General features: G+C 32.1%; 1 protein-coding gene and 1 long non-coding RNA gene across 6 annotated transcripts in view; both read right to left on the bottom strand.

Annotated features, from left to right (window-relative positions):
• LOC127730383 (sushi domain-containing protein 2-like) overlaps positions 1–13,554 on the bottom strand; it is a 78,680-nt gene that overhangs the window by 58,705 nt on the left and 6,421 nt on the right. The window contains exons 4-7 of one of the 5 annotated variants that reach the window (XM_052238762.1): positions 11,815–11,925; positions 9,257–9,380; positions 8,505–8,762; positions 8,039–8,214 (exon numbers count right to left, since the gene is read on the bottom strand). The exons of 3 other annotated variants lie outside the window; for them this stretch is intronic. In XM_052238762.1, the coding sequence (XP_052094722.1) occupies positions 8,039–8,214; positions 8,505–8,762; positions 9,257–9,380; positions 11,815–11,925 (669 nt within the window). The remainder of the gene's footprint in view (positions 1–8,038; positions 8,215–8,504; positions 8,763–9,256; positions 9,381–11,814; positions 11,926–13,554) is intronic. One more of the 5 variants, XM_052238764.1, reaches the window with a different exon arrangement.
• On the bottom strand, positions 3,023–7,063 carry LOC127730386 (uncharacterized). The gene is made up of 3 exons (XR_007995090.1): positions 6,888–7,063; positions 6,485–6,763; positions 3,023–3,092 (listed from the first exon to the last, which is right to left on the bottom strand). It is a non-coding gene; the product is annotated as an uncharacterized LOC127730386 (long non-coding RNA).

Genomic DNA, 13,554 nt, shown 5'->3' with positions numbered 1-13,554 from the left:
ACCAATAGGATCGGACACGAGTTGAACAAATTTATTTAGTCTTCTCCTTTACATATTATGATAATTACATTATACTAAGTATGCACAGTTGAGTTCATTGTTTAATGTATTAAAAGTTTTACTCGTATGTTATTTTAAATTTTGGCGACCCTCAGTGAACAACTCTAGATTAGTTCTCACTTGAAAACGATGAATGCTAGTAAATAAATCGTTCCTTATATCGGTAAATTTATTGCGATTAAAGAAAAAATTAAATGCATCCTCACGTGGAGCACCACATACACAATATGGACTCCGAATTATATTTGATTTAAATAGGTCGTAATTTATAAATGAGGCTGAACAGCGCATCTGTGTTTAAGTTGCATTCAATTTCCGCGAACCATACATGAAATGCATCGGTAAGTCTTTGTGTCGTATGTTTTACTCAACAAAGAAAGCTTGAACTTATATAATGTATCAAGGGTACGAATAGAATTATCAAGTTTGTGCCATTCTCTGATAGACGAAGGAATAATAAAAACAATTTGTTAAAGACAGTCTACAAAGGGATATTAAGTCATTATTATTACGCAGAGGATAAACAATAATAATTTAAATATTTGGAGGAATTAGATCACACAAATATTGTGGGGCAAGGCAATTGTATATCGTATGTGATGTTACAGGATGAGTTGAAACGTAAAGATCATAAACTGATCAATAGAATTATATTACCCTCCACCTAGTGAATGCGATAATTCTAATTGCCGCAAATTTTCTCATTGTTTCAAATAGTTTTGGTGTCTTCCAAACATACCATTGATTTTTGAAATCTACAATCAAATTTCTTTTGTCGTTTTGTTTTGTTTTGTGGGTAGGTGGGGTAAGGCATATTTTATACACATCTCATACTAAACAAGGGATTTCAAATCAATGAATTTTTTACAGTATCTCTCTTTATTAATGCCACTACGCACATTTTATCGATACTAGGGATTGTTCCAATGAATAAACATGGACTACCATATCTTCAAAAGGGGTAAAGCATCTTGTTTCTCTACCTCCCCTTTAACCACTAAATTTGTTTTAATGATATCATCATAAATTGTTTGGTACGTTATGTTGTATATATCCTATTTTTATTCTTTTATCCGAATGACCTTTTCAGTTTCACTAAAAAAGCGACCTCACTTATCCAAACACATCTTGAGAAGAGGGTACCAATTTTTTAGCTTATTTCAATAAATCAATTGATTATGCCATTTAGAGATAAAATTATGGCAACAGCACATACATTTGCAAAATAGCATAATGGATCATAATGGAATAAAACATGTTAACTTCAAAAACATTTAAGATCATACCCTACCCTATAAAATGTATCTCTTTATGATACGAAACATAATACTAAATGAAAATTCAAGATTTCAAGATGTTCCGATATTTCGTAAGAAATTATATAAGAAGTTTTAATTCAAATCGTACATTTATTGACTTGTTATCATAAAAATGGTCACGAGCGGTTTGCATATTTGTTCCTAATAAAACGTTAACTAACAAACTTTGTATTTGTATCATATTTGTAAGCCTAAATATCCCTATAATTGAATATTATGTTACACCAAGATGAGTTGTTAACCGAGTGATGTAATACGATTATAATTTACATATATTGTATATTTTGTTTGTCATTCCATACAAATCAGTTTTTGAACCAGGAAAACTAAGGTTACAAAATGTTACATGTGACAATAACTATAACGAAAACATAGATTTATCCTCTTACATACTGACAACTTTAAACTTTTATAAAGTGTAATGTATTGAAAACTAACTCTCAAAATCCTGCCATCTGGTTGACCTAGTATTAAAGTAGAAGTATTTATCGTTTACAACAACTTCTAGATGACTTTTCTGTCTTCCAAATAGTGGTGGTCTCAATCTTATTTTCACAGTATCTAATACACCGACCTCGACCGCAAGATTGGTTAAGGTAACACTGTTATTCAACATGCCTACAACAACACAACACATTTTGTTTTAAAAAGATTTTTTTTGATACCAGTTTATGCTTACCACGAGAAATATAATAGAAGGAACTATTTAAGGATTTCTCTATGTATCTAATTATCTTGGTATTTTTAAATATAACGATTCAAACTTTTTAGAAGTTTGAAATTACATTACTTTTTGTTCCGATAGTCTTCAACAAAAGATCAGAAAAATACAGAAAAGGGGAACTTATTAAACATAAGTTTACACAAACTGATTGTATATACTTATTTGATATTTAGTTGATTAGATGTAAAGTTAAGCACGTACATTGTTCTATCATCTTTCGGTCTGCTTTACAAATTGAAACAACAATTGTCTCAATTTACAATTTATAAGTTGAGTACTTACCACCTATCGGTACAACATTGTCTAAAAATCTTCCCTGAACTATAACCTGTTCTAATTCCGGAGCTTGAATTGTCATCAAAATATAGTCACCTTCTGCACATATTCTATGAGAAGAATCGTCGAACGTTCTTACATGTCCTTGCCCGAAAATTATTCCTGTATTAAACATAGGAATAAATTCAAAATATTTATGCATTTGTTAATATCGAGAAAATCAATACAAATCGTTGATATGTTTTCTATGATTTTATTATTCTATATATTAAAGCGGGATCAAAATTTACAAATTAAACCAGGCAAATGTATTTTTGCTGAAGACAGGAATAATTGAAAAAAATAGATTATAGAATTTAAACAAAAGCAAAACAATATGCATATAACATATGACTTTAAATGAAATAATACAATATCAATATCTCAGTTAATAGTAAGTACCTGGCGTTGGTGGGGTATACCTAGTGCAATCTACTGTTGGCCTTAATTTCGTATACATATCACAGTACTCATAACTAGACCACAGACAACAATAATAGTACGGAGATAAGTCTTGTATCCAATGTGACACAGAGGGAACAGATTTTGGGCGTTGGTATGGAAACATCCCTAAAGGATTAGAACGATCTGATGAACTGCCTTGATAAGAGTCACCACTAAACATCAAATTACCATCTTTATCATAGCAACACTGGTTACCTGCACCGTCAATTCTAAAAATAGGAAAGTAAACAATTTTTTTCAACATATGATCAATTACAAAACACTCGAGTGTGCACTGAATTTAGGCACACTTGAATACATATAAAAAGGTATATCATTCTTCAAGTTCTTCAACGAAATAAATAAGGTTATACATGTACTAGTAAATAAAATATCTAAAATCAAAATTAACGTCCGGAAACTGAAATGGATTATTTTGGTATGTTATTCTGCTTAGTGCCCACCAATGGAACAATGGAAAGGTGTTATGTATCATTTGATTTATAATAAGAATAAACAAAAACAAATTCTTAATAAGAGAGCATTTATAGCCTAAACTTTCGGCCTAACGAGACTGCGATACGTTGTCACAAAGCTCATTTTTGTATGATTCAATTTTGTGCATCAAGAATCGCATGAAGTAAATGAAACATATCATGCAACATATAGTTGTTTTAAAGAATGACTCAATCAAATTCAAAAATGTGCTTTAATAACTACAAAATATATCACAATATTTTTAATATTTTAGTCAAACCAATTGTTACTGAGGATATTGTTATTCAAAAAGGGAGGCGCCAAAATACAAAAGGGACATCCAAACTCATGTCAAAAATAAACCGACAACGCCATGATAAAAAAACAAAACAAAAAACAAAACAAAAGACAAACAACAGTATACAACATAGAAGACTAAAGACTGAATCTAATTCGGTAGGTCACATTCGGGGTAAGAGGACGGGATTGTGGTAACGACATTTGGAAAACTACAATCCCGTCCCCTTTTCCACGAATGTGACCTACCAAATAAGACTTATCATCGGGTTTGTACTTAAATGAGCAACACGACGAGTGCCACATGTGGAGCAGGATCTTCTTTACCATCCAGAGCACCCGAGATCACCTTCGGTGTTTGGTGGGGTTCGTGTTGCTCAGTCTTTAGTTTTCAATATTGTGTTTTGTATACTGTTGTTTGTCTTTTGGTCTATTCCGTTTTCTGCGCTTGTCAGTTATTGTTGACTTATGCGTTTGAATTTCCCTTTGATATCTTTCGCCCCTCTTTGAAAGCGATATGATATGATTGCCAACGAAACAACTCTCCACCACAGACCAAAGTTAGCAACTCAACGATAAACGAAAATGATAAACAGTAACAAACGACAACCACTGAAATACAGGCATATGTTTATTTTCTGTAGATTCACTGTATATAAAATGTTGATTTTCTAAAAACACTAAGGATTTTTACCCGTAGTTGTATTTGGTACAACTAGTCAGAATATTCAGATTTTAAAGTTCTTCAACATCGTTATCGATCTGGCCTTCTAATTGCTTTGATTCTAGCGCCACTGATGAGTCATATATAGGGTCTGGCGTACCAAGGTATCAATTAAAAGTTATTATATAGCATTTCAAAGCGTATATTAAATGTTATCGTCCATATATTCGGGTAATCCATCAACAATGTTTTTGTTATACAATTTTACGTAAACTGATACGACATTTTTCCTCATTAAAAATTTATAGTTATTTGTATAACTAATCATGTTCAGATGTCTTTATTGCTATCTGCATACAGTTACATGTGTACATGTGTCTTTATTGTTATCTGCATACAGTTACACGTGTACATATGTCTATATTGTTATCTGTTTACAGTTACATGTGTACAGATGTCTATATCGTTATCTGTAAACAGTTACATGTGTACATATGTCTATACAGTTATCTGTATACAGTTACACGTGTACAGATGTCAAGATTGTTATCTGTATTTGTCTTATTAATGTCTGTTTAAAATATAGTAATCATTTAAATTCTCGACGATGTTTATATCAAATTGTATGTGGTCAACATTTTTATTTTTTCAAAGAAAATGGTTTTTGAAAAACGGGAGGTGTAAAAAAAAAATACAAGTAAAACACTATCCACACTAGGGACTATTATCGAAGGACAATTTTTTTGTTCCCGGACCAGTATACGATATAGTGTGGGATACATATGATATACCTTGCAAATCAGTCATTTTGGTCTGTCATAAAGGATGATAATACTTACCACATAGTCAAGTCAACCTTATTTTATTACATATATATACGTTTTAATATATGACAACTTTAGGTCAGATTTTTCGATCGGATAAAAAAAACTCAACAAAGATAACAGGACTTTACTTTGGTACGCCTTAGCATAACTTAGAGTAACATAGGATTTAAGGTACAATTTATATATTGATTTTTTTTAAGAAGTAACTAAACCGTGCCAAACATTTTACAAAAATCCAGAGGGGCAATTCAAAATCAAACCTGCTATATGCTAGGACTATACTTTGGTACACCCTAGCATAAATTAGAGTAACATTGGATTTAAGGCACAATTTATATATTGAATTTTTTGAAGAAGTAACTAAACCATGTCAAAAATTTTACAAAAATCCAGAGGCCATTATAGTACATTTATAAAAAAATACAAGACAGCGAAGAAATGAAAACAAAATACCCTAAACCCATTAGATGTGATCTTATTGATATCGTAATATTGAATAACAAGGTGTATTCAGTGGTTAAAATTGGCTTTGAACTAGCTTACAACTTGCGATTCGCTCAGTTTTTGCTTGTTAACTTGATTTATTTTCTTAAATAAATTATAAGATTTGAACATCGGTAAACTACTGTTGCTTAAATTAACAGTTCTCTAAGATCAGTTCTTTGTGGTTTTTTTTCTTTTTATTGTTTTTTGTTGCACTTTGTGTCAATCGGATAAGTGAAGAATTTTCCAACTCAATTTTATCATTTGTTCTTATGTTGTTCTGTTGCGCCTTTGTATCGTGTTAAGGGAGGATTGAGTGGTCATAAACAGGTTTCACCCCGCAAATTCGTAATGTTCCTTAAACAACTCAGAAGTTTGTAGTTCTGTGGTTGTCGTTGTTTGCTATATGCCATATTTGTTTTTCGTTTATTATCTGAGCATAATCAGAACGTTGGTTTTCTTATTTGAATTGTTTCCCATTTTGTTATACCATGCCTTTCAAAGCTTACTATATATACTTAGGATTTTGTTTTTTGTTGAAGGTCGTATGGTGACCTGTAGATATAAATGTCGTCCATTGGTCTCAATTGGATAGTGTCTTATCGGCAATCAAACCACATCTCCTTATTTGTTGAAAAAATTCAAATCCTACTATATCATAGAACGATATGAATTAAATAGAAATAATACGTACCGGAAGGGATAGTTACTACTGTCTTATTAATGTGGCTAACCATAAGATTACTTAAATGATATCATATTGCTCAATTATCCTGGGTTTTGTTATAAGTGATATTTCATTTATATTTTATCTTCAAGACTGTCAGCACGCTTTTACAATCTTGCATGTCTTTGGACAACTTTTAACACTTACGTTGGTTCTATAGTTCTAACACAATGCACAGCTCCCTTGTGATAAGTACAGCTACTTCCGCTATCAATATCTCATCCATCATCAGCTTTCCAGCGCCCTATATCACCAAAAGCTTGTGTAAGAGTACAAGGACATGGCAATAATCCGTTTACCCATGCAACATTTATCTTTTCATTTTTGTACCATTGTTTGCATTTCATCTTTGGCCAATCTTTTCCAAACTGACTTATCATTGCTACATTGACGTAATATCCAAGCAATACTTCAGCTATCTGATATCTTGAAAAAAATGACATGTTATTATTGGTTCTGGACGAATTGATTCATTATCTTAAACAAATTTGAAGGCAATTTAGAGTTGCCTCTTAAATAATATTTCCATACAGCAATGAACTATATATACCTATGACTGGCCGCTAGCGCTTGGTTCTTCAATTCAACTTTGACAAATCCGATTTCATAGTCCGTACAAAACGTACTGACACACATCTTTTTGTCTGTATCAAATGTTAAAGTATTATCTGTTGCTTGTCTTTCGCCTATTTCTAATAATGTTGCTTGTTGGATCTGCAATACAAAAAAAAAAAAAAAAAAAAAAAAAGTACAATATTAACAGTTGTTGTCGTTGGTTTTATGTATTTCATATTGTCCCCCGTTTATTGTTTTAGAATAAATTAGGTCGTTGGCATTCTCGATGGAATCATTTCACATTTGTAATGCCAGGGCCTATGTATCTTATCCTATAACGTGCCTGTTCCAAGACAGGAGACTGTAATTAAGCTAATATCGTTTGTTGCTGTCATTAATATTCATTTTCGTTTATTGTTTACACATACATCAGGTAGTTGATTTTCTTTTTGGAATTGTTTAACACGTTTGTCATGCTAGGCCGTTTTATGGCTAACAATATGGTTTGCTCGTTGTTAAGTGCAATATAGTTGCTTAAATCTGCATTATTTGGTTTCTGGTAGATAGTTGCTTCATTGGCAACCGTAACGCATCTTCTTACTTTCTACTGTACGATACGAGTTCAACTCACTATAGAAAGGCCGAACTGTGACATATTATTTGTTTACACCCACGTAAATCGGTCTCTAGTAGATATGAATCTCATTTTCAATCATACAACATCCCCATATTTGTATAGATGTTTTCAGTTTGAACATAACTTCAAATCAAATGTATATATAATGTATGTATTTCAATCAGTATAGTATTAAACTACTTTATAACCGATATAAATTAGCGAACTGTGAAATCAGTTCTTAGAAATCGGCTTTTTTTGTGCAGACTTAAAGTTAAATGATACCGTTAAATATCGTATTATATTTACTGTTTCATATTTGTGGAAACAAATTTCATCGTTCTTCCCAAATTTTTGTACTTTATAGGCTTTGAACAAAAGAAAATGGAAAATAATAATTACATATGAACATTGAAAAAATACAAACTTTTTATTCTAACCGTCAAATATGTTATGATTAATCCAGTTAACCCTCACCTGTCGTAGCAAAACATTGCAAAGAGATCGATATTAGTATATAAATCGTGTACCTCGGTGTCAGTTTCTCTATATCCAATCAATTCAACCTTGACCATAGCGTTTATGTCGTACGTTAACTTGGTACTATCCAATGTGACTGTTAACTTTTTCGTATCTGTTTCGTTCCATCCAGAATGTTTCCCAAGATATGGAAGACCTAGTCTTTTATTTGCAGTATCTTCAAGTGCTGTGCAATATACAAATTTACTTTATATAACATTGAAGTAATGTTGAAGGAGTACATGTGTTTTTCTGAAATCTTGGTTGTCAAATATTTCGATTAGAAGAATTTCACTATACCAAATGAGAGAAAAGAATCTCAAAATTCGTTTAAAAGACTAGTTGTTGAATGAAGATATTTATCTAATATTAGCACACAATGTTTTAAAGTATAAAACATTGATGTTTATGAAATAAAAAACAAAATTAGCATTTAAAAAAGCCCAATATTTCATCTTAAAGGATGATTAATCTTACCAATGAATATTTTCGTCGAATACATGTAAGGATTGAAACCTAAAGCAAGTTCCATCGTGGTCCATCCTTTGAACGTTAAAAAAGGAACAGAGCATCTAATTCTCACTGAATCAACTTGGAATCCATATGTCACAAAATGGTCATTTTTGCCAAATCTGCATTTTATTACTTTGATTTCAGGCGGATAACATGGTCCAAAAACTTCAACCATCTGGCCACCAAACATGCTAACTATTTCGGGATAGATGCTGATTGTTCCTAAATATTAAATGTACCATCTTATAATATGATATATAGTTCATTAATCTATGTGTAGCTTATCTTTTTGTTCATTGTTACAAAACTTACTAAATTTGCAAGTGGTATAAATTTAATTTCGAGTAACGCATGAAAAATTGATAAAATAATCCGAAGATCGATTGTCCGGTCCGTTGCAGTTGTGTTTATGCATATTGCTTTGAACACATTTTAAATTAATTTGACATAACATGTCGGAATGAGCATCTGGTCCCGTTAAGTTAGTACCGTTAAAGTTATTAGACCCCAGATTACCTGATAGAACGGTCACCAGAAGTGGTATATACGTTTTAAACTGTACAATATTCTAAGGAAAGACGGAGACAATAGGTTAATAGTTACAACGTGTTTATCTTATTACATTTATAGAAAAGATTACCTTAACGGAATTTAATTTTTTAGGGAATGTTTTGTGAAGCAAGTCCCTAGTAAGTACCCCTAAACAAGATAATTACCTTTGCCCTCGTCTGTGCAGCCGCCTTCAACGATGTCTCTTTTGTCTACTTTATAGAAAAATCTCTTTGACAAGTTTATTTTTGTAGGAGTAAACCCTCTCCCATCTCCTGCATTAAAACCGGTCTACAAATGAACCTAATGTGTTTCAGTTTGGACAGAACATAAATAGCTATATACACAATACAATCTAGAAATATATTTGAAATGTCAAACGATGAACACACCTTGGAAGTATTTTTTTTTTTATCTTAGAACATTTTTGCAGCATTAATGAGAGCTGTAAAATCAGAATTTTATGAAAGAATCAATAATATACTTTGAACGTAGAACCCTTACAACAACTATTTATGGGATCTGTAGATTTGCTAAGATAGGCTTGTTGTAAGGTCAGATTTCCACCCCTATCTTAATGAAAATAACACTTTATTAATTTCGTACCTCCAAAAAGCTTTTCTGAATTTATTTTCGCCAGGAACTCTCAAACCTAAACTTTTGAAATCCAAGGATGTATAAGACCTAAACACGAGAAGAGCTATATAACCAAAGGTATCTCACATGTCATTTTTCAGTGGTAGTTTTTAATTCCCCGCCGTTCATCCCGATTGACCTGCGTTTCAAAATTTAACAATTTGATTTATTGTTAATTTGTTCTCGTCCTGAATATGTATGAAATATTTGACATTGGTCGTAAAGCAAAAAAAAAAAATCAACCAATAAATATGTTGATAGTATAAACTTTGAAACGCATAAAAACACTTTAAATTCATTGCCATATTTCACGAGCAGGATGAAGATAGTTACAAGTGTACCCTGAACACAAACAGCTAGTATATACCTTTCTAGTTTGGCGTCTTTAAAAATATCAGATAATGTACATGTGATACACCAAATCATAAGGAACAATTCGTACGTTTTCCTCGAGAAATTTGAAATGAAAGTATTTGTGAAAATGACCATGATAAATTTAAACATACAGAGGTATTCCCGTAACAGTGTGGACAACCGTAGTACTTTTGTTGTTAATAATACTGAATCATTTACCTTTAAATTGGTTGTCATCGGCTATCGATAACACTGATTGGTTGGAACCCCGCCCCCCCTTTTTTTTGACGATCAATGCTTTTGAATGGGGACATATGGTTGAACCCCCCCCCCCCTTTAAAAATGGCTGGATCCTCATCTGCTGTTACGCATGTGTGTGATCCTTTTTGTCTCTTTGACCAAAGATAAATAATCATAAACTAAATTGCAGTACTTGTCGATATATCATTCTTGTATCTCAAGATGGGTCTTTTACTTACAAAACTATTTTCTTGTAACGTATTTTATTGTTGAAGAATGGATGTTGCCCGTTTTTTTATTTTTTTTTGTCGTTTTGGTTGTGTCTTATTGGCATACAACCGGATCCCCTTTTCTTCATATTCAAAATCATACGAGATGACATCAATACCAATTCATGACAAAAAAAAACTGAGTTAAACTAACAGCAGAAGAAAGAAAAGGAAAAGCGCTCTCACGGTTGTACTCGAAAGTTTATATTGGAAAAAGTAACGTTGTTTAAATTATAACAATTATTTCAATTTCAATCCATATTAAGCTGTTGCTTTTTTCGGCTTCGATCAAATTTTGATCACATTTTAAAAATCAATTTCCTGCATGATACATATATTATATGCACATTTTCATTGCGATCTTGATATATAAATTGCCGTCAATTATTGTGTGTGTGTAAGTTAGGGACGAAAAAAAAAAAATACGACACTAAGATTAAAAAAAGTAATGTTCATGTATGTGCATGAGAACCCCCCCCCCCCCCCCCCCCCCCCAAAAAAAAAAAAAAAACTCAAACACGTTCAGGAAAGGAAGAATAGTCGGTGTATTATCATTCTGCTACCAGGAGTTTTCACAAGTATAGTAGTTAGCAGAAAAGTTCCAGTTTCCAAAATACACCAAACTATACATTTTACGTACTAGTATTTCGTGAAGTAAAATGCAAATTTCATAAAGCTTGGTCCAAATAACTTTTTACTGTTCAATATCTTGCAAGTACGAAAAAGACCGTACGAAAGTATATTTTGTCTATGTTTTGTAATTGCACAACTATTGAAAGTTGATCATGCATTCGTTCTAAAAGATAAAAGTAAAAAGATACTAAGTGAAAAAATTAGACAACCGTAATGGGTTAATCGCTTTGACTTCCGAAAAAGATAATAGCCAACGCATACATTGTAACTTTTAAAGCTAGTTAAATTAATTTTTATGTTTAAAGAATGTGCGATAACATAAAAATTGTTTATCAAAACATAACAAAAACGCAAGTAAAGAACGTTTTTAAAATTATTCAATATTAATCAAAACACAAAGGTTATTCCTGTACTAGTTTTTCGAATTATTTGATTTAGGCGTTGGTATCTATAATAAATACGACTGATAAGTGGGCGTTACATACGAACGTTCAACTAATTTAACCCAGTCAATGAGAGACTTGAGCGCGCCAAAAAATGGTCTCGTCCACACTGTTATGAAAACGATAATAAAATATGTGTTTTATACATACCTGGATAAAGTGAGAAGATAAATGACTTTCATCCACACTTACACTCGGATAATTAAACATAGCAAAACTTGTATTTCCGTCTGTCAGTAAAAGAAGTTGAAATGTATATGTCTGAAACATTAAATGTATTATTAGGTAATAAAAGAAGCACAAGTTATACCATCAGCGATAAACACCCATTATCTCATGCGACAGAAAGACCCTTTCTGAAGTGAAGTAACACGTCCGGTCGGAATGTGGTCGTGTAATACAATGCATTGCATATGGGGTTTGCGGCTCTCTCAGCACGCTAAATAACCCTCGCTACAATACTTTGTGGATTCCAATATTGACCTGATGCAAGACAAAAAAATTATCCCTACCTAACTTACTTCTTTTTGAAATGACAGTCCTAATTTCTAGCCCTTCCTCCAAAGTCGACCGTCTTTCTGAAACTACCGATGGAATTAATTGTTAATTTGTTTTCTTTTTGTATATGCATGAAATATGTGCAACGTGGCGATGAACAAAACACATCCAATCAATCATTTAATTCGTTTTAGTATTTGGCGACACGATCATTATGGTTTTAAACCTGTCTAAGTGCCAGAAGAAATCTTTATATACCATAGGTACTAGTTGACTGGATGTCATTCCAATATTTATTTGAGTAAATTGAATTTCTGAATAGGTTCATTTCTACAGTGCACTGGGCTCGGAATAGAATACTTTTGAAAAAGCTGATGTTACCTTGTAAACAACTTTGACATACCATCCTCTCGTTTATTATTGCATAAATCATAATATTATCTAGTAACCATAAAGTCTTCAAACCCTATATAAACAAACATACTTTACCATGGCCTTTTCCCATGTGACTCTATTATACAAAAGTCATGCAATAAGGGGGCTTTCTTTCTAAAAGGAGTTTAATACATCAAGATTTCGCTAAGAATGTTATAAATCAAAGGATGTATAAGACCGAAACACGAGAAGATCTATATAACCAGATTTTATGTGCTTTCTATACAAATGTTTCCCTATTTTGAAAAAATTCAATCAGTAATATTTCGGATGATAAAATAGATAAATGCATTATTTTTTTCGATTTTCAGTTCAAGGAGCCAAAGTTTTGTGTAATATTTAGCCACATTTGTTTCATAGCCCATTTACTGTAATTTGACCTTAACACAGCGGCTAAAAGCTCTATATAGATCCTTATTCTCCAAAAGTGGGCAAGTGTGGCAGGTCATGAGTTCGATCCCCGACCTTGGCAGACGCAAGTCTTGAAAATTGGTATTTACTGCTTCCTCTTTAAGCTCATTTAAGAGTAAAAGCAAAGATTTGTTGTTTTGAGGTCATAATATTGTGTTCTGGTAGAATGGTATGTCTTTTTGCGAATTGTTACATTGTGAAATAGAACGTGAAATAAAAGATATTACCTGGAGAGTCAGGAGTGAATACACTTAATCAAAGGGATACGTTAAAAAAACAAAGATCGATAACATTTTTTTTCGGAAATCAATTTGATCTTGGTTAAAGCACATTGAAGCATTGGTGATCAATAATGTTGGTTTGAGCAAATAGTGGCGTGTCAAACGTGTGTGGGAGAAAATCATAACAGCGTTTGTCTTGGACCCAAAATTTATATTTCACAACAAGATTTATGCATGTTATCCCTTTTTATTAAAGCATTATATAATAACAAGCAAATTTCTTTGCAATAAGCATATAGAAAGTATTTGTAAACAAATGGAGACT

The sequence above is a fragment of the Mytilus californianus genome, unplaced genomic scaffold, assembly GCF_021869535.1.
Source record: "Mytilus californianus isolate M0D057914Y unplaced genomic scaffold, xbMytCali1.0.p SCAF_2, whole genome shotgun sequence".
NCBI lineage: Eukaryota > Metazoa > Mollusca > Bivalvia > Mytilida > Mytilidae > Mytilus > Mytilus californianus.
The sequence above is the reverse complement of the archived record's forward strand: the minus strand, read 5'-3'. Positions and strand labels throughout refer to the sequence as shown.